We start from the raw sequence: 25,147 nt of genomic DNA on the forward strand, positions 1-25,147 counted from the left end.
CAAAAATCTAGACATTCCCCATATTACATATAGCATTTAGCATATATGTACATACAGATTACATAGAGCATTTAATTAGAATAATTTTTAGTATTCAACTCTCTTTACATTTCCTTTTTTATTAGAAATCTGTGTCCATTAGCTGTTCATATTTTACTTCTCTAATTCCTTATTCTGCTTTCCTTAGATGGTTGTACTGAACCCAAAAGAGATCATTTATTTGTTTTCTTCTTCTTCCACTGAGACTATGGTTAGGTTCCCATTTTAAAAACCAGGACTCAGCTTCTGTATTTGTGGTGAAAGGTGAGAATTCCATTAGGCTTTTCATTTTTAGGGTTCTGTTAATTTCAGCAGTCTGCTCGCATTATTAGTAAAGGAAGAAGGTAATTCTTTGTCCTCTTCATTTATATATTTGATATTAAAAACTACTTATCAAGGAAGCAGTATTACAGGGTCTGGCATAAGTAAGGCCTGCTTGAGTGTGGTTGGTAGGGTAATAATATGGGTGTAATAATTTATAGTTTTAATTTGAACATTTCACCTACAATGTTGTATGTTGTGCTTGAGTGTGATGTTATGTTACAGAATTACATGCTTATGATTTTGTAATAAAAAATTTTGTAATAAAAAAGGTGTTATTTGTGCCAGGACCTCTATTTCTAGAGTTAAGCACAAATCGTAGTGGTGACTACTTATTGATGAACCCTGCAGGTCTACTGTTTTACTTTGTTAGGGAAACTTATTGAAAAGGAAAAGGGGCTTCTCTTTCAAAAAAGCGGCCTTATGCAAGATTGATATAATTCTCTTCTCTTCTGAAGGGCATATGGCTTTAATTGCACTGGTCATTTTTCTGGACTACCTAGGCTCTTCCTAAAGAACTCTGGTGGAATATGTCTGCATCTAAATTTTGTTTCATTGGGTTTGAGTTTATTGGGGAATATCTTTACAGTTGACCCTTGAACAACACGGGTTTGAACCATGTAGGTCCACTTGTGCAGATTTTTTTCAATGAATACTGTAAATATATTTTTTCTCCCTTCTGATTTTGTTTTGTGTTTGCTTATGATTTTCTTTTCTCTACCTTTATTGTAAGCATGGAGTATACAACACATAGAACATTCAAAATAGGTGTTAATTGTGTTATCAGTAAGGCTCTGGTCAATAGTAGGCTATTAGTAGTTTTTAGGGAGTCAGAAGTTACAAGGATTTTCAGCTGCATGGAGTGTTGGCGTGTCCCTTCCCCACCCCCCACCCCCGCATTCAAGAATTAGCTATACTTTTAAGCATCATCTCCCTCTGAAAAATTGGTCTTTGGTCTTCTCATCTCTGGAACTGATTAAGAATGAAAATTTAGAATTTCAGTTCAATACTTTCTCTGTTATAACTGATATAAAAGAGAATGTTTCCATTGGTTTGCTTGCCTTTCAGACTTTGTCTTGGCCCTTTCCCTGTTAGGTAAATGTGGTAGGATATCTTATTTTCATAGGGAACTTCTCAGATATAAACAATAATGGTGTAATTAAAAAGATTAATCCTCACTTCTGCCTTTACCCCCCCCCCCCCCCACATTATTCAAAAACCTGAAAAAAATTGCTTTCATCCTAGACGCAAATCCAGATCTCCTTCCCCTAGAAGACGATCTTCCCCTGTCAGGAGAGAGAGAAAGCGCAGTCATTCTCGATCTCCCCGTCACAGAACCAAGAGCCGGAGTCCTTCCCCTGCTCCAGAAAAGAAGGAAAAAACTCCAGAGCTCCCAGAACCATCAGCGAAAATAAAAGAACCTTCAGTACAAGAGGCCACTTCTACTAGGCGAGTACATGAAAGTTCATTTATAAATATAACAGTTTTAGGCTTTTACATTCAAATTGTACAGAAGATTACAAGTAAAATGCCCCAAAGGTGACCACTGCTTTCCATTGTTTGTAGTCTTTCAAATATTTTATGTATTGTAACTTTTTCCCAATTACTGTGAACAGCTCTGCACTTCAAGAAAAACATGAGCAGTTAGAATTGTTAGTTGGCTGTCAGTGAATTTCGCTTATCTTTTGGAGCTCAGGAGAAATCTTCATAGATTTTGAAAACTTTTTAAAAAGAAATAACTATTCATTGAATTATGACTTAAGAGTCTGAGTAGAAGAGGGGGGAATAAGCTTTTTTTTTCCCCCCCCATAGTGACATTCTGAAAGTTCCCAAACCTGAACCTGTACCAGAGCCTAAAGATCCTTCTCCAGAGAAAAATTCCAAAAAAGAAAAGGAAAAGGAGAAGATCCGGCCAAGATCTCGGTCACGTTCCAAATCAAGGTCCCGGACACGTTCTCGCTCTCCTTCTCATACTCGGCCTAGGCGGCGCCATAGATCCAGATCAAGGTGAGCTGTGGCTTTAAGATCAGCATAGAGCTTAGGCTTTATTTGCTACTCTTGTAGGTAGAATTAGGTAACTAGCTTCAAAGCAGTAGAAAACACTTAGTAAAATGTTATTTTTTGGATTTACAGAGAGAGAGTTTAAGGACACTTTCTGTATACCATAAAAATCTCTACATAAATGGAATTGTATCCCTTGAAATACATTTTTTTAAAAAGTAGAGCTGTTGAGAAAATTGTGTCAAGCCATTCATTCTGTGTTCCCAGTTTATTCAGGCCCTACCTTTGTTTGTTATGGCAGATCATACTCACCTAGAAGGCGGCCAAGCCCAAGAAGGCGGCCATCTCCTCGAAGAAGAACTCCACCAAGACGAATGCCTCCTCCACCAAGGCACAGAAGGAGTAGATCTCCAGTGAGGCGGTGAGTTTCCTTTTTTTTTTTTTTTTCTTTCTTTCTTTCAGTTTGGAAGTGTCAGGTGTATGAATGAACCATATGTTTGTCTTGGGCTTATCTTTGTATGAGTGTTCCCCTGGGAGAAAACTCATGAGTATCAGATGTCTTCCAAAGAGCCCATCTCACTTGAGTTGTAAGTGCTGTTATTTGCAGTGAAAAATAATGGTAGTGTAGTATTAGAAAATAAAAAAAGAAGAAATTCACCATCTTTTTGATACCTTTTGTTAACTTTTGTCCTTTCAGATTCCACCAAAAAATCCTACCAAGTAAGAAAACTAGTCACCTCCCCTCTCCTTTCGGCTTTTAGTTATCACTGGCTTCTGAAAAGTAGATAACTGTAGAGCCAGTAAGCTGCTTTTACGAGTATTAAAATAATCCACATGCATTAATTACACTTATATTTCAGAAAATTTTTTGTTATTATAGAAATGAGTTGCTTACTATAAACAATTCAAATAGAAATAACAAAGTTAAAAGTTACCCTGCCTGGCTGGTGTAGTTCAGTGGATTGAGTGCTGGCCTGCAAACCAAACGGTCGTCGGTTCAATTCCCAGTCAGAATTGATAACACATGCCTGGGTTGGGGGCCAGGTCCCTAGTAGGGGGAGCATAAGAGGCAGTCACACATTGATGTTTCCCTCTCTTTCTCCCTCCTTCCCCCTCTCTCTCAAAATAAATAAATAAAATCTTTAAAAAAAAAAAAGTTGCCCAGCCCTGCCAAGTAACTCAGTTGATTAGAGCATTCTCTTGGTTGTGGGTTCAATCCCTGGTCACGGCACATACAGGACTCAACCAACGTATGTATAATAAACAAATGGAACAAAAAAATCAATGTGTTTCTCTCTCAAAATCAACTTTTTAAAAAATTGCTGATAATCCCATTCCATAGATTATTAGCAGTTTTGTGGCTGGTTGTTTTTTAAGGGATTAGGCATTAAAATAACCCTGTTAATAACTTTTTTTTTTTAATTATCCTAAAATCAGCATAAAATAAAATGTTTTGATCTATCACTTTTAACAAAAATGAAAAGGACTGCTGCTGTATCTGTTCAAAGTAGAGGCCTGGTGCACTGATAACAGAATTCTCTGCCTACTTAGCAATGCATTTTATTTGTTTTTGGAAGGAACTCTGATGGTTATGCTTCAGGTGATACTCCAGAATTTTTTGGTTTTGAGTCTTTTAAGGCTGTTTTTCAGGTAACCAAATCAACTTGGAAATAAACAAAGAGAACAATAAGCTGCACAATTTTTATTTGTTTCTGCAATCTGAGATTTTTCAGAATTCCATAGTTCTTTTTAAAGATAATTTTTTTCTGTGGGGAAGAGTTGTCAAGGTATACTGAACCATTTTATAAGTATTAAAAGTTATAGAATTGATGTGACTGCTGATAAATGAGACTGGTATAAATGGTCAGTCAGTTTAGGTATCACGCTTCGAAAATTGATTATTTCTCTACAGGAGAAAAGTAATACTGATACTTTCTAGTACAAGGTTAGTGGAAACAGCTATTTCTTATATTGGAGTTTTGCAAACAGCATGCTTTAATTGTGCTTACTGAGCCATTTAACAACCCAAATATTTTGCAGATTGTGTAAGATTCCCTTTCAGGCAGTTTTTATCTCACATTTAAGGTAGGGTTTCTTTTTTTCAGGTTCTCAGGAATTCTTCTGCCAAAGGTGAATTCTGCAGGTACACATAATTGCAACACAACTTACCACAAATTTTGCCGCAGAATTCGAGAGGCACCTGCTTCTAAGTTTATGTAGCTAAATGAATTCCTAATCTTGCACATCTCTTTAAAAATGCAACATAAAGGTTGCTTGACATTGTCTTATTAAATGGTAAATACTTCACCACCCAAGTTTTGTATGCAAACTCCAAAACACTGATATCATTCCTAAGGAAGACAGAGAATGGTTAGTTATGCACCCAACACTTTATAACTGGAACGTAACTTAAACATGATTTATCAGAATAATTTATTTCTTTATAGTTAGTCTTGAACTAGCTGTTTCCTGTGTTAGGTTATGGTTTGTTTCCCATTTTTAAAAACTCATTTATCTGCTTAGCTACATAAACTCAAAAGTTGGATAAAAGTAGCTGTATTTTTGCATAAACTCCATACCTGTATTGTCATTCTTTGTAAGTATGCAGTAACTGAGTATGAATACTTTATTCCACAGAAGACGGCGTTCATCAGCATCCTTGTCTGGGAGTAGTTCATCTTCCTCTTCGTCTCGTTCCCGGTCGCCGCCAAAGAAACCTCCTAAAAGGACATCCAGTCCCCCCAGAAAAACGCGTAGGTTGTCTCCTTCAGCAAGTCCTCCAAGGCGAAGGCATAGACCATCACCTCCAGCAACTCCTCCGCCAAAAACTCGTCATTCCCCAACACCCCAACAGTCAAACCGTACCAGGAAAAGTCGTGTTTCTGTCTCCCCGGGGAGAACTTCAGGTAAAGGTAAAAGTCGAATAAAAACAATTATGTTCTTTTTTCATTTGCTTACAAAGTGCTTAGTCAGTTGTTCGCCACCCCCACTTCCTTTCAGAGTGTGAAGTAGCTGAGTAACATTTGTATGTGATATTCTTTGTAAATTGCTTAGTGCTCACCTTTTCTTTCCTACTTTATGTTCTTGGGATTTGTTGAAGTAGACTTTATATGTTTTTTGTTTTTAGTGATGTCCTCTGGTGTTGAGTAGAACATCATGTTCTTTTTTATTTTCTTGGCGTTACTGTGCTCTCTAGGGAAGGACATGGTAGCTGATTTGTCTTTTAAATTTAGGCTCTAGGCAGGGTTCTTGAGTCTTGTCCTTGCTTTACTTTGTAGATTGATTTCTGAGGAATTTATGATCTGTGATCCTGCCTGGCAAGTAGAATGCTAGCTGTATTAGTCTGAGTGAAGGTTTATTGGGGTTTGTTCCTTTAGTATTAAATACACACTATAGATCTATTTGAACAGAATTGGGCCTCTGGTGCTTAGGACCAGAATGAGAAAGGCAGCCTAAAAGGTGAGTAGTGAGGGAGGGGGGCATATCTCAAAAGCTGCTATAATAGTAGGATTTTAAGGAGCAATATGTAGTTGCTCTGATCACATTTAAATTTTCAGGTTAGACACAAAACGGAATAGGCAAAATTTTGACTATTTTTTTAAAGATTTATTTATTTACTTTTAGAGAGGGGAAGGGAGGGAGAAAGCGGGAAACATCAATTTGTGGTTGCATTTTGTGCGCCCCCTGCTGAGGACCTGGCTTGCAACCCAGGCATGTGCCCTACACTGGGAATTGAACTGGTGACCCTTTGGTTCACAGGCCAGCGCTCAGTCCACTGAGCCACACCAGCTTGGGCGCTGACTATATTTTAATGAATTTAAACATATTTGGGATTTCTAATCATTCTGCTGCTTGGTCTTCCTTTCCCCACCAGCCCTGCAGTGCGTTGATAACTAGAAAGGCAAATTTTGCTTTACCTCTTTTGAACTCTTGTTACAGTAAGGTATAGATAAGCTGTCAGAATGAAAGGGGGATAATGGTAACCTGTTAAGAGGAATGTGTAGATTATTTTCTGAATTTTAACGGGTTAATTTGATGATACATAATTAAATATTATATGGTCATTTTTCTTGAATTAGCTCTGTAGACCTAAACAGATAGCTGGTTAAGAATAGAGAAACCTTTAGGTCTTCCAGGTTTAGACTTAATTTTAAGTATGGGTGGGGGTCTTAGGGTCACTTATTTTTCATAACCTCATGTCCCATGTTACTTTTTGTTTAAAATCGGGAAAATTTCAGTCTGTCCATGATTTTTAGTCATCATATCCAAACCTCATGCTGTTGTCCTGATTTTTTCTTTCCTATGAAGTGTTGGGACTCCTGAATATTTCTTTCCTTTATCTGGAGCCAGAAAGCTCTCTAGAGAAAAAATATTGTAAATGCCACTTGCCACTTTGCAAATACACATCAACTTAACAGTTTTTTGTTTATATTGCATAGCCAAAGGGTAATAAATATACCTGAACAGAAGGACTGAATCCCTGTTAAAATAGGTTAATTGTTAAGAATTAGTAGTTACCTTTTGAAGATTGTGCATAGGTACCAACTGTTTGTGTTTTGATATATTGATGGAGGGATCAGGTGGCTGCTTTTCAGAAACAAGTCACAATGGATATGTACCTGAGCAAGTAATAAGTCATGGTGGGTGGGAGACAAAGGACTAGTTCTGTTCCTATGGATTCGGAACAGGTCTTTCCATTTTTGAATAAAACCCAGCCAAAGAAGTGCATTGTGATCAGTGTGGCCAGAGGCTACCTTGTGACTATTGAGGCTAAATATTTGTTTTAACAACATGGAATAACTTTTTATATTAAAATGATCCCAGACATCTGTGATGAAATTTCAGAGCTAGAAACAATTTTAGAGATTGTCATCAGGAAACAGGTTCTCAGGTTAAGTTTGGTCAAGGACAGCCAGCCAGGACTAGAATTTGGGTTCTCATTCCCATTGAAAAGTGCATACTTGGTCCAACTTTGCTATTCCAAAATGCCTGGTCTGATTTCTGGGGGAGGGAAATGGAGAGCAGGGTGAAATTCTTTAGCTTCTGTACCTGGTAGTATGATACCAGAAATTCCTTTTTTTTGCAGTCTTCATGGCTAATAAGAGCAGTGACATTGAAATGTAATAGACTTTACTTTTGTAATTCATGTAGTAGTCACCAATCAGCGCTTTAGGTCAAGGTTCTGCTGTTGATAGTGGGCAAGTGGAGAGGGAGACAGGCAGGAAAAGTATTTGGGGGAATTTAAAAGGTAAATTATTTGGAGTGTAATATGTATTCTCATTTGAAAGGGTCCTCAGGAAGCATTTTGTAGTTGATGGCATGTCATAGTTAAGTTGGTATTATCTGAGTATATAAACTAGTGCTTTGAAATCAGAGGGATATTTAATGAAGTATGTTTACTGAGGACCTATACCTGTGGTGGTGGTGGTAGTCTTGAGTTTAGATCAGTTTAGCCATATAAATTGTACTTGTGGATACTTAATGATTTTACTAATTCTGTCACAGCGACTTAATAAGTGATCTTTTGGGCAAGTCTGGGAGATTAATAATTCATAGGACTGTTGAAAATAAATATAAAATATTGGTTTTTATGTTGATTTTGAAGGTTTCTGACTTAATGCTAGAATGATTTTGCCCCTTGAATATGAAAAATAAACATTTGGATGGATAAAATCGCACCTAGACAGACAAACCTCAATAAACCATTAACATTACAATGTTAATAATGCTGTGGTTCAGCTGGTTATTGAACCAGAGGGCTAAATGGATACCCGTCTAGCTCAATTGTTTATTATTTACTAAGTAGGCATTTCCCAGCCATCTGGCAAATAAAAACCTATTTTTAATGTTTCTCAAGGGAAAGTTCATTCTGGCATCCAGACACATTTTGGAACCCAGTTTTCCAAGGTGGTAACTTGGACACGTGGGTTTATAGATAATTGAATGCCTATAAAAATTTTTTTTTTTTTAAGAAGTGAAGATTAACTGACACTTAAAAGAAGAAGTACTGACAAAGAAAAAAGGGTGCCTCAAATCCTTAAAAATGTAAAGACTTTCTATTTCATTAAAAAGTAATTTATTAAAATACAAGTTTTAAATGTATTTATAGTGCTACCATATTTCATGATAACTAATTCGGTGTTAACTGTTCTTTACCCAGTCAGTTTATCCAAAAGGCTTATTAGGGAGAATCATTAATAAAATATTTTATTTTTTATTTATATTTTTATTTCTTGATCTTAGAGATAGGAAATGGGAGTGGAGACAAGAAACATTGATTTGTTGTTCTACTTATTTATGCATTCATTGGTCAAGTCTTGTATTTGCCCTGACTGGGGATCAAACCCACAATCTTGGACAGTTGGGACCATGCTCTAACCAACTGAACTACAGAGCCAGGGATAAAATGCTGGTTGTATACAGTGATGAATTCTCCAGTTTGACTACTCTGGCAACGATAAGATTGCTGTTTTAGATTGCTAATTTTAAGTTAATGCCCGTTGACTAAGCCTACATAGAATTCTGGATATAGGAGTCTGTTAAATGAAATGTATATACATTCTAGGTCAAACATCTCATGGTAATTGCTTTGATTACAAAACACTGTTGTAAAGATCCTAAGGGGAATCATACTTTAAAAAAAAGGGGGGGGGTTTATTTATTTATATTTAGAGAGGGGGAGGAAGAGAGAGAATGAGGGAGAGAAACGTGGATGTGCGAGAGATATATGGATCAGTTGCCCCTCACACGCCCCCAACTGGGGACCTGGCCTGCAGGCCGGTGCTCAGCCCATTGAGCCGCAGCAGCCAAGGATATACTTTTGATTTAGTTGAAGCAATGGGTAGATATTAAGAGAACTAGTAATTGTTGGAAATTAAAACCTATACCCTAAAAATAAAGTGTTGGGGTCAGATCCTAGTTCACTTAAATTATGTGTGGCTTTGAAGTCACTTTTATTTAAACCTCAGATTTCTCCTCTCACAAAATGGAGGGGCAGGGGGAGTATTATTAGCAATAGTACTTAATGTAGCAAGCATACAAAATATAGTTGCCATAATAATTTTCCATGCAATTGTGAAAAGTTAAGTTAGATAATTTATAAGTTACTCTAGCTCTCCTACTGCCTCTGGTATATTTCAGAGCTGCTGCTGCTGCTGCTTTCCTCTTCTTTTTTTTTCTCTGAGCTTTGGAAAGACACTTCTGGCCTTAGTATTTAATTATTTTTACCATTGTGAATGTCTGCTTTTTTAATAGGTAGTTTAAATCCTTCATACTATTGTCAAGGGTCATTCTGTACATAAAGAGTCTACAGCCTCTTGGGTGGCTAGTTTATTCCTTCTCTTCAGGCCAAATATCTTTGAAAATTTCAGCAGATCTAATTTCTTAATCACTTACCATCTGATATCTTAACCCACCTATAATGGGTACAAGCTTACATGCTGATGAGGCCTCTGTAGACTGTTTTAAGTTGTGGGGTAGCACACAGGCTTACTGAGCTGAATGTTATACATAGCAGCATCGAGCTTGTTCTACCCAGAAACAGCTCCCAATTTCTCTTAACTATTGTTTCTTTTGTGTGAGTCTCAAGATTCTAAATCATTGTGGAACTTTTTGAGACTTTTTTATCCAGCATTTAAAAATTCTTGGTTTTACTTCAGGTACTGTGACAAAAAGGTCTTACAGAATTTTGTAATTCTCTATAAATTATTTATGAGAATAGTCACACCTACTTTTATATTGTTAAGAAGACATCTTGTGAAGCTTTGTTTTGTTTTCTTCGTTTAAGTGTGTTTTTTTGTTTGCCATACTCTTTTTAGTGACAAAACATAAAGGTACTGAGAAAAGAGAGTCCCCTTCACCTGCACCCAAGCCTAGAAAAGTAGAGTTATCTGAATCAGGTAAGTTGTGTTTCTGTGTTTGTTTTAAGCTAAATTAGATGTGTTACACATTTGGTCAGACCCTTCTGGTTAAAGATTAATTACAGAATATGGCTCAGTGTCTTAAGAGCTAGGACTCTGAAGTCAGGCCAACCTGGTTGGAATCCCAGGCTCCAACTGCTTAACTGCTTTTTCTTTGTTTAATTAATTTAGCTGAGCCTTGTTTTTATCACATCTGAAATATGGGTAACAGTATTATCCCTTAGGTTTTTGTCAGTTAACTGAAATAATGTTCATAAAGTGCTTGGCACTTAGCTTGACCTATTGTAGCAAATGCCTAAATAATTTTATTTTTATTACATTTGGTGGTGATGGTTTAAATTGGTGTTTTAAGCTCTTCCTCCTTTGCAGGTGAGGGTGTGTGTGCACGCATGCGTGCATGCTGTATTGTTTGACCCAAACAGATAAAAAGTTTAAGAGACCATTTCCCAATTCAGATATGTTACATTTTCTGTAAGCATAACTAAAGAAACACTTTCTAAATGCATCCATCTTTCAGAAGAAGATAAAGGTGGCAAAATGGCTGCAGCAGATTCTGTGCAGCAGAGACGCCAATACAGACGACAGAACCAGCAGTCTTCTTCTGGTATGGGCACTGATTAAGTTTTTTCTACCTGTATTTTCTAATACAAAGTACTTAAGATATGGCTATCCATCAGTATAGTGGGCATAGTTATGAGAAATATGTGCCTACATAGAAATAAAGTAATTGATCTTTAGAGTACAGCAATAAAAAGGGGTGGGGGGAAATATGAGATTAGAAAAGTATCGTTCTTTTCCCTGTCCCCAGTCTTATTTCCCAAAGCTTTTATTCAGAAATATTTTTAAAAATTTTTTTCTTCATAAGAGAGGGGGAGAGAGAAATATCAATTTGTTGTTTTGCTTATTTATACATTCATTGGTTGATGCTTGTATGTGCCTTGACTGGGATTCAAACCTGTAACCTTGGTGGGGGGAATGCTCTAACAATTGAGCAACCCAGCCAGTACTATTCAGGCATTTTCTGTACACATGTAAGCATCTTTGGGTAAAAAGAAGAAAACAAGCCCACACAAGCTCAAATTGTAGGTTATGTTGCCTGCCTTTTTAATGTAACATATCTAGACATCTTTCCTTGTTCTTAATGATTTACCATACTTTTTTTTTTTTTTTTAAGTTTTTGGTGGGGGTTTTTTTTTTCTTGATACCATACTACTTTACTGTAACAATATTCTATAATTTAGTGAACCAGGTGCCTATTTGTACATTTAGGTTGTTTCTAGCTCTTTTTGTGTTGTGTAAAAATATCTGTAAAAAATAATTAAAAGTGAAAATTTTGAATTAGAGTATGTGCACAGAAACCTGATTTTTAAACCAGATGTTCTGACTTTATTAGCTCAGTTGATATTTGTGGCTTGGTCTGGACACTGCCTCCTCCCCACCCCCCATTTATAAAATGGAAACCCAAGCATCCCACAGTGGCATTCAGTTAAAAGTTATACAGCTTTTGCAACTCAAAATTAAGGTGAGGCTAATCATGGAAGGGTTTGAAAATACTCATAGATCTTGGTGGTTTTTGGTACTTGGGGCTTTGTTTTAAATTTAATTTTTAATATTTGGAGAACAGTTGTTAGTTTAAGTTAAGGAAACCATATGCCAACAATTGAAGTTTTTCTCTTTGTGGTCTTAGATGTTTGCCACCAGGCCTGTAGGAAATGTCACATGTATTTCTTTGCTGGATAAATGCTAGGGACATGGAAGTAAGGTTTTCAAACCCTAATAACAAATTTCCATTGCCTTTAAAGTACTTAGAGTAATAAGAACCAAGTAATTGAGTGCTTTTTAAGCTTTACTTAGTTTTTAGGAAAATCACTAGATTCTTAAAAGTCATTGGGTTTCCTTGGATTGTGCTGTGAAAATGATTTCTATAACTTATTTAATAATAATGATTATATTTATTTGTACTTGGCTTTCAATTCACTGAGCAGATACTGGTATTGCCTTTGTTAGAGGTGATGGTTTGTATATGTGCCAGCTTATGTTCATGGACTCGCTAATTTGGACACTCCACCCACTTAGATTCAGAAAATTTGGACACTTTTAAGCATAGGCCTACTGTAATATTTTGGTTGTTGTGTAATTATAGATTCTGGCTCCTCCTCTTCCTCAGAAGATGAGCGACCCAAGAGGTCCCATGTGAAGAACGGTGAGGTAGGCAGGCGGCGGAGACATTCCCCTTCCCGGAGTGCCTCGCCATCACCTCGAAAGCGCCAGAAAGAGACTTCCCCTCGGTAAGATCTTTTCTTCAGTAGTCTTCACTGTTGTTTTGTAGTGATGAAACTTCATAACTTAAGGGATGGGCTATGGGCTTATTTTAGAATTTGGCTAACTACTTAATTTCAAGGACAGATGGACATGGTCACATTTTGTTTTGGTGGGGGGGAGGGGTTGCTTTGTTTGGTAGTTACTAGCTAATTAATGAGAACTTTGTGATTTTGTACCACCATGTCATATGTGTGCATGACTGAAAGAATACCAGTTAAATCATAGCATTAATTCCTGAACATCTTTGAATGCTTAAAAAATATATTTCCATTAGTGATAATTAATGCCATTGAAGTAAATAATTTGGTGAATGGAATTCTTGACATTTGTTTTTCTCCACTGCTCTCAGGATGCAGATGGGAAAGCGATGGCAATCGCCAATGACTAAAAGGTTGGTTAGACACTACTTTGTAACTTAGGGTTACATGTCAAAGTTGTAGTGACTTACTTATCCTGTTCAGGTAACCGTATCCCATTCCTAGGTATACAGTGGGTGGAAAAAGTCCTTAATTTTAGTTTAATTATATTTCTTTATACATCAAATAAATGATAGAATTGTACACAATGTTCATTTTTGAATGTTATTTGAACTTATATTTTTACACAGTTACAAAATCTGTAGTAATAGCACTCAGATTTAGTGGGGAAGGACTTTGTGGTGATACTAGAGAAGGCAAGAAGAACTATGGAGAGACTTCAAAAAGTGAGAAAGGAGTGTAAGGCTTTGGTCCCTGTTTAGTGTTTCCTATGGTAGGAAGGTAGGTTTGCATAGCTTCATTGCACCTTTTTGATTATTGGTGTCCATGTGACCCAAAAACCGTAGACTTTAGAGTCAAATCACAACTACAAATCTTTAAGGTAGGCCTATCTCCTGAGTTTAAAAAAAGAAGAAACAGGCCCATAAGTAGTAAAGTGAACCTTTTAGGGTTACAAAGTGACAAAGCCAGATCTTACATGATAAACCATTACACTTTCTTCACTGGTCTTTTATTTTGGGTTTAGTTTTAGCTGCCACTGAATTTCTAAGTATTTGTTCTTCCTAAAACAATCCCATTCTTATTTTTGGCTCCGTTTTTGAAGCTATTTTAGGTAGTCTCATTAATAAAAGTGTTTTCTTGGAAAGCTTCTTTGGAACCAAGCAGTAATGTTTGTGGTGGAGCTAATAAGCAGTCAGTGTATGTGCCATGGAAGTAACTATTGTCAATAAAAAATGAAAGCCTAAAAAAAGATGAATTTAGATGTTAAGGTATTCTGTTTCCAGCTATAATTACCCCTTCAGTAAAATTGGTAGTACAGCAGCTGAAAAATTACAGAATCAATTTAGTGGTAAGATTTATTCCCTTTCTCCCACCCCCCAAATTATAGAACTGTTTTTTTTTACCAGAAAAAGATTTCACTTATCACTACAGTGAAATCAACGCTTAGGTTTAATACCTTGCCTCAGGATGTTTTTGTTTTGTTTCTCCTCATTTAAAACAGGTACTAAATTGTACAGTAGCCTGAAGTTTAGTGGTTTTGGAAATTGCAATCAGGCGTATGGGTTTTAGAGATGATGGAAATATATTTATTTGGAATTATGCTTCAGTATTTATTATGTTTCAAGAGGGGAAATACAGTCTGGTTTCTAATATTTTCTATATAAAGTTTAAACATTGGAAAATGTATTTTCCATGCTCTTAAACACTTTGGGAATTGAACACTCCTTAACTTACAGGATACAGAGTATATTGATCGTACTTAGTGTAGCTGATCATATCTTAGGTGGTTGTCACATCTATAACTTATCTCTATTACCAGTATGGCTAGTGAAATGAGATTGTTCTGAAGAGGTCATGGCAGAGATAATAGTCTGACCCCTTGTTATAAGGCTTATCTATTCCTAAATACTTGAGAGGCTAAGGGCTACATCAGATTGAGTCTCTCACACGATTTAGGGGGAAAACTTTCCTATTCAACAATGTCTGTATCTTAGTTTGGCATTAGTGTTCAGGGTAACTAGAAAATGCTTAGCTGCCCCCCCCCCCCATTTATCTATCTATCTACCTATTTATGTGTATATGTATGTATTTATAATCCCTGAAATGTGTGCCTTATCAGGTCAGTTAAGAAACTATAGCCTTCAGGTGGTAGAACCACGTGGTACCAAGACTCCAGTTATATGTGATTATCAGATTTTTCTGGCAGTTCTTTTAAGTTATGCTACTTTGGTTGTGGTTTTATTTATTCTGATTCTCTTTTCAGTTAATTTCTCACATAGACATTGAAGGTCATTACTGAAAGGGACCTTTAGTTATTTTATTTTACAAATTAAGCAGGCATGATATATCTCAGGTCATTTGTGTATCATAGATTCTAATCTTAAGTTCAATTGGTAATGACATTTCCTACTTAAAGTTTTGTAAACAAATTGGGAGAATATTTTTAAAGAGAAGCCACACAATCAACAATAATAGCCTCTTATGCTGTTATTACTACTGATAACCTATTGGGAGTTCTGGTTTACCTCACCTCATCCTCAAAAATTGGTATATAGAAGCCTTTGCTTTTCTTCTTTCTCTTTTTCCATTTGAAATCTTCATTGTCTTTTGAAACAATGCGGTAGTCTTCCTGTTCTTTTTATCTCATAATCCTGATTTAACCCTGCTGGTAAATTCTCCTTTAACTGTCATATTTTGTAATTAATAGTTCGATGTCTATATTTCATTTATCTAAAGCTTATCTGTTCTGTTATCATTGCCTCTTATAGTTTATATTTTAAGTCCATTTAAGTGAAGTCTTAATCCCCACAAGGCATAAATAAATATAAGTTGAAAATTTAATTTAGTAATGATTTCAGAAATTTCTCTGTTATCAGAGATCTCCTTCGTTTTAAATGGAAAGCAAGACCAGTACATTTTAGAAAATATTTTCAGATTCACAGGAAGCACCAATACTCTACTGGGCAGGAAATTAAGAATTAATTAAATTATTTGACTACTTTGTATACACAAATTTACCCAAAAGGTGGCAAATGGCTTAGTGTATATTTCAATATGTCTGTAGGAAGATGGCCGTGAGTCTAGTTGATATAAATGTATACTTCAGGTGTGCTTTTTATGTTGGTTATGTGTTGTTAAGCTCAGAATTAAGATTTATATCTGTATTTTAACCAAATTGATTCCAGTGATAGCTTGAGTGCTTGGATAGCTTTGGTCCTTTGTCTTTGGGTTCGTGGTTTTTTTAGTTAAGAGTATGCAATTCTTGAACAGTGGAAATACATTTTAAAAACTAAGAATTTGGAGCTGTGACATCCAGATTTTGGGCCTTAAGTCACTAGTGACCATTAGAATTTAAAATATCTGTGTTAGAATTTTCAGTTTTTCTAGACTTCAGTGCAGTTATTCCTAACAAGGAATTGGAAAATCACCTTGCGAGCCTTTTCAAAATACACTGGTTGGACCATAGCCCAAACCTGATGAATGCAAAGCTCAGATAAGTTTCCTAGGTGATTCTGGTGTGTGTGCCAATTTCAAAGCAGTACTCTAACACAGTGTTTTCAAATTTTCTTCATGATGTTAAGACTATTTTATGTCGTGACCCAGACTCTGAATATTTATATACTGAAACAAAAATTTCACAAAAAATCCAGTATTTGCCCTTACTATAGTAACGTTCTGATTTTCTATTAAAAAAAAAAAAAAAAAGTTTTGTAGCCAGGGTTTTGAGTAATAGTCTTGACCTGTAGTTTGAAAAACACTGTTCTGAGGGATAGAGTAACAGTTGTACTTTGGGTTAACAGTGATTGAAACGGTGTCATTTGGATTACTTAATTATAAATGCTACTAACTCAGTCAACTATAATTCTTCTTTGGTTTAGTGGTAGACGGAGGAGAAGTCCCTCCCCACCACCCGCCAGAAGGCGACGATCTCCTTCTCCTGCTCCCCCTCCGCGGCGGCGTAGGTCTCCCACACCACCACCACGACGGAGGTACTTAATCAGATATGTTTGTTGGAGTTAATCGGAGCAACTTTGAATCTTTATGGTTGAAAATATCTTATTAGAGTGGCATTGCTCAACCATTCATAAACCACCACATACTACATGATTCCATTTATATGAAGAATCCAGAACACACAAACCTATAAAGTGGATTAGTGGTGCCTGGGTGGAAATGGGGGGTGATAATGGTTAGACAACTGTGAATATACTGAAACCATTGAAATGCACACTTTAAATAGTTGAATTTTATGGTATCTGAATCATATCAATCAAAATATTAAATACATGAAAACACTAGTGATGCAAAGGGAAAAGTTTGGTGTGGGACAAAAGTAGGTTTACAGTTGTTTTAATTACTAATACAAAAGTAAACTCTGTATTTTGCTTACTCACAACTGTAAACGTACTTTTACCCCATCCTGTGTTAACTTAGTGAGGAACGCCCAGCACACACTGTCTTAACTGAGGAATCAAAGTTAACATTCTTGCTAATACAGATTGGTATCACATCATTCCTGGATACCCTGTAGTACTCTTAGCAATTATGCAGAACCTCAGGGCCTCAGGGTAGTTATTAGGAAATACCAGAGAAATCCAATTCAAAGATCATTCTACATAGGAACTGAACAGTACTCTTAAAAAATGTCAATTTTGAAAGACAGAGTAATAGTTACAAATTAGCAGAAACCTTTAGGACATATCACAACTAAATGCAATATAGGATTCTGATTTTTGGAACCTGAAACAGGAAAAAGAATGTAACTGGAAAAATGGGTGATACTGGTACCCTAGTTAGTTCTGAGGTTAATTTCAGTTTTGTTAATTTTTCTACAGCTATATAAGCCAAGTGGCAAATCTTCACTGTTACTGCAGCTTTTCTGTAAATCTAAAGCAATTTCAAGATAAAAGTTCATAATTTATTGAACTTTTATAAAAGTTCATAATTTATTGAACTTTTATAATAGCATTTGTAATGACATTACCAAGCAGTATAATGGCTACTACCACTCTTGAATACTTGTTATGGGCCAGGTCAAGTGCTAGGTTTTTAGGTACTTTATCTTCAGTCCTCAAGGTGATCTTTTTGGTAGACGGTATTGTTCACATATTTCAGGTAAAGAAGTAGAGGTTCAGAGTTACTCAAATTGCTCAAGGACAAAAATGGAACTGCATTCCACCATGTTTGTTGCCCATTGTCTAGACAGGAAAGTATTTTGAGCTCAAGGCCTAAACATTTCAAGAGCGAATGGTAGTTGGACCTGAATGTTGTAGTTAGGTCTAATTCCTAAGCGGTAAGTTAGGATTATGTAGGACTTCAACATTACGAGGAAGGCCAGGTTGGACTTTCACAGAGCTTTCACATTCTGGATGTTCACATTCTGCCTAACAGTGAACTTTCATTGAAAAAAAAAGTCTATCTTATTTATTTAAGATAGCTATCTATTTTTAGAGTGAGAAGAAGGGAGGGAAACATCGAAGTGCGAGAGAGATATCATTCAGGTGCCTCTTACATGCCCCCAACTGGGGACCTGGCCTGCAACCCATGTTTGTGCGCTGATTGGGAATCAAACTGGCAACCTTTCGGTTTGCAGGCTGGCACTCAATCCACTGAGCCACGCTAGCGAGGGCAAGAAAGTAGTCTTTTGAGACAGGAAATGCAAATCTCCCTTTGAAGAGGGTAGAGTTACTTTTTAAAGCTCATGCAGTGAACTCTTGATTATTAGAGTCCAAACACAAACTGAAGGTACCACATAGGAGAGTTTGTAAGTTCACCTAGTAGCAGAGTCCCGCTAACATAATGATCTAGTTGTTATATAATGATAAAGAATGTTCAGTTTCCTCAAAGCAATGCAACATTCTCTTCTCAAAAAAACGTTAAATTGATTTCATATGGATTGTGCTAAATGACTTGACAAATTAGAATTCATTCCGAAACTGCAAATTCCTCTCTTAACCAGAATGTCCTATTCTGTAGTCATTTATGATATACAGAAATTTATTAAGTGATATTTTTACTTAAATGAGGGTTAAAGGTATAGCATTTCCATTTAGAAATATACTCCCTTTGCCTGGTGCTAGTAAAATACAGGCAAATAAACTTAATTTTATTGTGCTTTGCAAATACTGTGTTTTTATCAACACCAAGGAACGATTATCCACCTCCAAAGAGATGGCTTAGATGGGATGATTAGCACTTTTTGGCAGTGAAGTATTTTTAAATTAATGTATGTACACTGGTCTTCTAAAGGACAGTGCTATTGCACACTTAATAGACAGCAGTATAGTATAAAAATAAGTGTGCTGAGAAAGCAGTAAATTTATTTGACTTGCTATATTGCAATACTTGCTTTATTGAGGTGACCTGAAACCGAATCTGCCATATCTCTGAGGTATGCCTGTATAACCATATTTGCCAGTTAGTTTTCTTTGTATACCATTTCCTTATTTCTTTGGACCTTTCAGTTTAATAATGATATATTTTTTCCTAGGACTCCTTCTCCTCCCCCACGTCGGCGCTCACCTTCCCCAAGAAGATACTCTCCTCCAATACAGAGGAGATACTCTCCTTCTCCACCTCCGAAGAGAAGAACGGCCTCTCCCCCACCCCCTCCAAAACGAAGGGCATCGCCAACTCCACCACCAAAGCGTCGGGTCTCCCATTCTCCGCCTCCCAAACAAAGAAGTTCCCCAGTCACCAAGAGACGTTCACCTTCATTGTCATCAAAACATAGGAAAGGGTCTTCCCCGAGCCGATCTACTCGGGAGGCCCGGTCACCACAACCAAACAAACGGCATTCGCCCTCACCACGGCCTCGAGCTCCGCAGACCTCCTCAAGTCCTCCACCTGTTCGAAGAGGACCGTCACCATCACCCCAAAGAAGGCAGTCCCCATCTCCAAGTACTAGGCCCATTAGGAGAGTCTCCAGGACTCCGGAACCCAAAAAGACAAAAAAGTAAAAATATTTTATGCTCTTTGGTTAGGAACACTAACTTGCATAGCTCTCCTTACGTTTGAAAATTATTCCCCTCCTCCACCCCCCTTATTAAGAAATTACAGAAAGGAATAAGCTGTGAACACAAACTTTTAAGGCAAATTCTTGTTACTCTGCAGAGATCCTTTTCTGTTTTCAGGGTAGATCCTTATGGCACAAACTAAATGCCATAGGATTTTACCTGGTTCTTAGAGGAGTGTCAGTTTTATTCAGGGTATGCTTCTAAAAGTAACCTGAAGTAACACACAGAATAGGCCTTGCAGGTCTATGTAAGACTGATAAAAGCAATCTTAAATACAAAGGATTGGCTTTGTATGAAGTCAGGATTGGCATTGCTGACTTCATACAGAAACAATCATTAACAGAATGGAAAGAGGATTGTGAGCCTTGAACTATTCTCCAAAAGACTTAGATGATATAAATTTGAATTAGTTGAATCAACTAGCAAAATAAGTTGCTGTGAAATATTTAAAGTTAGTGACCTAGTTGTATAATGGTAGTTGGTTATTTTCTCTTAGGAAAGATTTCTGTTCTCGGATACTAAATGTTTTGTTTCCCCTTTGTCTAGAGCTGCCTCGCCGAGCCCTCAGTCTGTAAGGAGAGTCTCATCCTCCCGATCTGTCTCAGGGTCTCCTGAGCCAGCAGCTAAGAAGCCCCCAGCACCTCCATCTCCTGTCCAGTCTCAGTCACCTTCTACCAATTGGTCACCAGCGGTACCGGTCAAAAAGGCTAAAAGCCCAACTCCAAGCCCATCCCCGGTGAGGGTATGTGCCTGCCCTGTTTGGGGCATTCTCTATAATTCTTTGTGGTTATCTGGAAGCAGAAAATTTTTTGTCGTTTGTAGCTCATAAGAGCGTAATTTTCTGTGGTGGGGATGGTCTCTAAGAAGGTACGCATTAAGTGGCCATGGTTGCTTCAACAGTCCATGCTTAACACTCTAACCTCCCACTAATTTGTGATGTCTAATACTGTTAAATTCCAGAATCTTGGTGCTTAAGATTGGACTATAGAGAAAAACTAGAAAAATAGGAAGAAAATACTGCCCTTGGTTCTATTATCTAGGGAAAATATGCCTTAATATTTCTGCTATTTTCTGTTAAGTGTTTGACACATTTGGGGATACCGAATTAAGATCACACAAATCAGTAAAATTTTTGATCTTAGGTTGTGTGCATATTAATGTGATTCATTTTTTATAAAAGGAAAAAATATATATCACAAAGAAGATACCAAAATGTTTGATAGTGGATTATGTGCTGGGGAAATAATGAGTGCTTTTAATTTTCCTTCTTTGCACTTTAATGCTCTTGTTTTTCCTACAAGGGAAATACAGTTGACTCTTGAACTACACAGGTCAATTTATACATGTATTTTTTTGAGCAAATACACAGTTGACCATCTATATCCTCTGGTTTCGCATCTACAGATTCAACCTTGTGGGTTGAAAACAGTATTTTTTTGATCCATGGTTGGAATCCATGGATGTAGAGGGCTGACTGTATGCATTGTTCTATGCCATTTTATTTAAGAAACTTGAGCATTCATGGGTTGTGGTATCCTCAGAGTTCTGGAACCAATCCCTCACGGATATCGAGGGATGGCTATAATTAAATTTGGGGGGAGTCAAAAGTTATTTGTGGATTTTTTACTTCAAAAGAGGTTGGCGGCCTTTATCCCTGCATTGTTAAGGGTCAGCTGTACGCTATTTCTAAAATAAAAAATGAATCTTTTAACCTGTGAAGTATTAGATGCAATGGAAAGTACTTTATTGTTTCACATAGTCTTGTCTTTGGCAAGCTATATAAGAATAACACTTGTTTTTATTACATTGTCAAGTTTAAATATTGGGAGTACTAAAATATTGGGGTTTAAATCTTTTCCCTTTTGTGAGTCATTATTAGTCTGAAACTGGGCAGGTTTCAGTATTGTGTAAAATTAATTAAATGTCCATCTGAATAGAATTGACTGAATTGTGCAAATTACTTGGTATATGTGCAGTGAAGAACAAACCACCTCTGTTCTAGAGGTAGGAGAGGTCAGATGGTAATAAGATACCAGCATGTTTTAGATTAATAGCTGTATTGAAACTTGTTTTGTGTTAGGCTAGTATTGTGGGTGATTTACACATATACCCATTTAATCACTACAACAGCTTTGTCAAGGATTGGATTACACACTTTAAGGGTGACAGAAGGGCTCATTTAAAAAGTCAAGCTGAATTGTCTGAGGTCGAATTGTTAATATGGGGTTGGCCAAAAAAAGTCCATATGGTTTTCTATGTAAACTAAAAGACATACTTTTTTCATTTTCACCAATAACTCTATTGATTGGGGTATTTTGAGTATGTCAGCCATCTCCCACATGGTAAAACATTGATTGTTCACAATTAATGTCGATTTGATCGCTGTCAACTTCAACTCGTCTACTATGGAGCATCATCCAGCAAGAAACCTCCTAACACGAAACCATAAACCCCTTCTAACATGTTCGATCAGCCACAGCACCTTCTCCATACACTGCACAAATCTTTTTTTGCATTTCAGTTGCATTTTTACCTTTCTTGAAATAATAAAGCATAATATGCCCAAAATGTTGCCCATTTTCTTCCATCTTCAATATTAAAATTGCTACGCAAAATTTACCAATTTTGGTAAGCTTTTTTTTTTTTTTTTAAATTCACACTGATGTGACAGCTGTCACAATACTATCTAAAAAAATTGTTTTGAATGAACTTAAAGGCAACAAAGTGCTATTAGAGCCATCTTAGGGGGAAAAAACCAAACGAACTTTTTGGCCAACCCAATAGATTCAGGAACCAGAATTCACCCCATTCAACTTTGGCTTATCTGAATACTGAGACTTCCTTTCTGTTGCACATGCTGCTTTTCTTTGCATCTGGAGGTTGGCTCCAACTCTGTACAGTCCTGGAGACCTGACTCCCAGCTTGTGGTTGGGAAACCTGGTTTAATGTAAAGTTGATTGGGTAAAATTGTAAAAATGAGTTACCTTCACAATTCATTCTGACTCTTAAAAATCTGTGAAAAAAATCTTTCATTCCCATCTCTAGGAACATTTTTCTTGGTGGCGGTTGGCCGTGGGCCTTTTTTCCCGCGAAGCCTTATGAAGTCTTGAGATTGGTCCATTTAGTTATTTCTTTGGGGATAGAAAAAGTTGAGTTGGACAGAATATTAATGATTGATTTATTGCTGTTATTTTTCCGGATTTTTAGAATTCAGACCAAGAAGGGGGTGGAAAGAAAAAGAAGAAAAAGAAGGACAAGAAACACAAAAAGGATAAGAAGCACAAGAAACACAAAAAACACAAGAAAGAAAAGGCTGTGGCTGCAGCCGCTGCAGCTACTGGAACCCCTGCAGCCACTGCTGCTCCCACCACCACATCAGCACAGGAAGAACCAGAGGCAGAGCCAGAGCCCAGGAAGGTATAATGGACACTGTCCTGTGGTTCATACAAATATCTAAATTTTATTTTTATGTTTTAAAAATAGTTGGCTCCTTGGCTGTTAACTCTCTTGATCTGTTTCTCGATGACCCGCCAGGAACAGGAGTTTGCCAAGACAAATGATAGGAATATGAATGGCTGCCCGAAAGTTTGATGTGTTTTTTTTTTTTAAATAACCTCTTGAGCTGTAATTAACATACCACATAATTTGCCCATTTAAAGTACATGATTTGATGGGTATTAGTATATTCATGAAATTGTGCAGCCATCACCACAGTTTGATTTTGCTGTGTACTTAGTATCTCCTGATAGTGTCTCAAGACTTAACGCTCTGACTTTTCTGGGTTTTCATAGGAGACTGAAAGTGAAGCTGAAGATAACCTTGACGACTTAGAAAAGCACCTGCGTGAAAAGGCCCTGAGATCAATGCGGAAGGCTCAAGTGTCCCCACAGTCTTAGGTGGAAATGTTTGTTACGATGTAAATTTTATTTGGTTTGTACTCAATTCAATTTCAAAAATGCTAAAATGTGTTTGAGCTTTAGACTATAACATTTGTTGTAATAATTGCTAGGTTGAAGTTCACCATGTAAAAAAAGGGCATGGATTTACATTGCAAAAGGTGTCCACAGTGTATTAGTGACATTCTTTCATTGACAGCTGACATAAATTCATTTAGAGTGAAATATTTTAAGCCAAAACAAGTCCCCTTTTTAAAAAAGGGGCTTTAAATATTGTTGGCATTTTTATGGTTTGTTTAAATGCCTCTGGCTATTCCCAGAGGTTTTGTTTTCTTTTTTCTTTACTTTTTCTCATTTGAGTCTTAGCACCCATTTAAGTTATGATGCTTCCAACCTTGTATGGTTTGCAGTTGCCCAGAAATAAGACCACTGTTGAACTACTACAAAAGTATAAATTAACATTTTAATGCCACAATCTTTCCTGTTGCCTGTGGAGTCTCTGCTGAAATGAATCAGAATTCAAGTTCTAGGATGAGACAGAAAATGAAAGCATGTTGTTTGCCAGGACAAGGACACTGTGGGTTAATATTGATGTGTAACAAGTTGATTTGGAACACTGGAATTTCATTCTATTCTGTTGTGTTTTTTTGTAAAGGCAGTTAACTAGTCCCAGGAAGGATCCTTCAGTTACATAAACTTTGTTTTAAGAAATGTCATGGTTTCCATTCATAATTTTGTCTTATTCTTCCAATTGGTATATACAACTTTCAGAGCTCTTGTATTTGGAAGGCTGGAAGGGCCCAGACTTTTGAAATGGTGTCTTGTTTTCACTGTTTTTGTTTTTTTTTTGTTGTTGTTTTGTTTTTTTTTTTTTAAACTAAAGCTATGTAAAGCTTGTGGATTAAACTGAATAAATTTCTAAATTTAAAAATGTTGGCCACTCACTTTCACTTATCTCAATGCTTCAGTAGACCTGCCTTTTCTTAAAATCTTACAGTATGCCATGGCACCTCGGGCAGGTTGAGGGTTGGGCAGGGGAAATAAAAAGGTGGTGAAATTGTTTTACCATCTTTATTTTAATAATTAATATGATAAGATCTATGAATGGGAAGTGCCGGTGTGATCAGAACATATGTAATGGGCAGGACAAGCTGTCCAGGCCTGGGTAAACTGGAGGGTGTTTCAAAAAGAGCCAGGAATATCTGCACACCCTGATGCAGGAGCCTGGCACATTCCAGGAAGTGAATAAAGGCTACTGGAGGCCTGAAGCAAGGGTGGTGGGGGGTGTCTAATGTTTGGCTATCCAAAATCAAGTCTTTTTTTGCACTTTAAGATTAGCAGAGCAAAATAATTTGAGGAAACTTAAGAGTTGATGACATTGTGTAAGGTAAAATAGCAACATTCATATGAAAGAAGTAAAGGAATTTTTCACACCATGATGAGCAGGTTGACATGTGGGCAGTTACTTTGATTATAATTTCTGGCATTTGCAGCAAAAAGAAAATCCCTACATTGTGTTTAAATTTCAGGGAAACAAACTTTTTTAATAGAAAGCTTAATGAATATGCTTCTGTAGGGACTGAACTAAGGTAAGTGACTATCCATGATTGATAATAGAATCTTACACATGTCCAGCAATTTTCAAAGATCTTTTG

General features: G+C 36.8%; 1 protein-coding gene across 15 annotated transcripts in view; it reads left to right on the plus strand.

The window, feature by feature from the left end:
- Positions 1 to 24,363, plus strand: part of SRRM1 (serine and arginine repetitive matrix 1) — a 31,323-nt gene extending 6,960 nt beyond the window's left edge. The window contains exons 6-18 of one of the 15 annotated variants that reach the window (XM_054571741.1): positions 1,696 to 1,809; positions 2,173 to 2,367; positions 2,663 to 2,782; positions 4,999 to 5,273; positions 10,179 to 10,259; positions 10,798 to 10,884; positions 12,424 to 12,568; positions 12,952 to 12,993; positions 16,459 to 16,569; positions 19,071 to 19,535; positions 20,143 to 20,338; positions 22,804 to 23,013; positions 23,388 to 24,363. In XM_054571741.1, coding sequence (XP_054427716.1) covers positions 1,696 to 1,809; positions 2,173 to 2,367; positions 2,663 to 2,782; positions 4,999 to 5,273; positions 10,179 to 10,259; positions 10,798 to 10,884; positions 12,424 to 12,568; positions 12,952 to 12,993; positions 16,459 to 16,569; positions 19,071 to 19,535; positions 20,143 to 20,338; positions 22,804 to 23,013; positions 23,388 to 23,492 — 2,146 coding nt within the window. In that variant the 3' untranslated portion in view covers positions 23,493 to 24,363. Of the gene's footprint in view, positions 1 to 1,605; positions 1,810 to 2,172; positions 2,368 to 2,662; positions 2,783 to 4,998; positions 5,274 to 10,178; positions 10,260 to 10,797; positions 10,885 to 12,423; positions 12,569 to 12,951; positions 12,994 to 16,458; positions 16,570 to 19,070; positions 19,536 to 20,142; positions 20,339 to 22,803; positions 23,014 to 23,387 lie in introns of all 15 variants that reach the window. The other 14 variants (XM_054571742.1, XM_054571743.1, XM_054571732.1 and 11 more) reach the window with 14 other exon arrangements.
- The last annotated feature ends 784 nt before the right edge of the window (positions 24,364 to 25,147 follow it).

The sequence above is a fragment of the Pteronotus mesoamericanus genome, unplaced genomic scaffold, assembly GCF_021234165.1.
Source record: "Pteronotus mesoamericanus isolate MK-2021 breed Mesoamerican mustached bat unplaced genomic scaffold, CSHL_Meso_final contig_221, whole genome shotgun sequence".
NCBI lineage: Eukaryota > Metazoa > Chordata > Mammalia > Chiroptera > Mormoopidae > Pteronotus > Pteronotus mesoamericanus.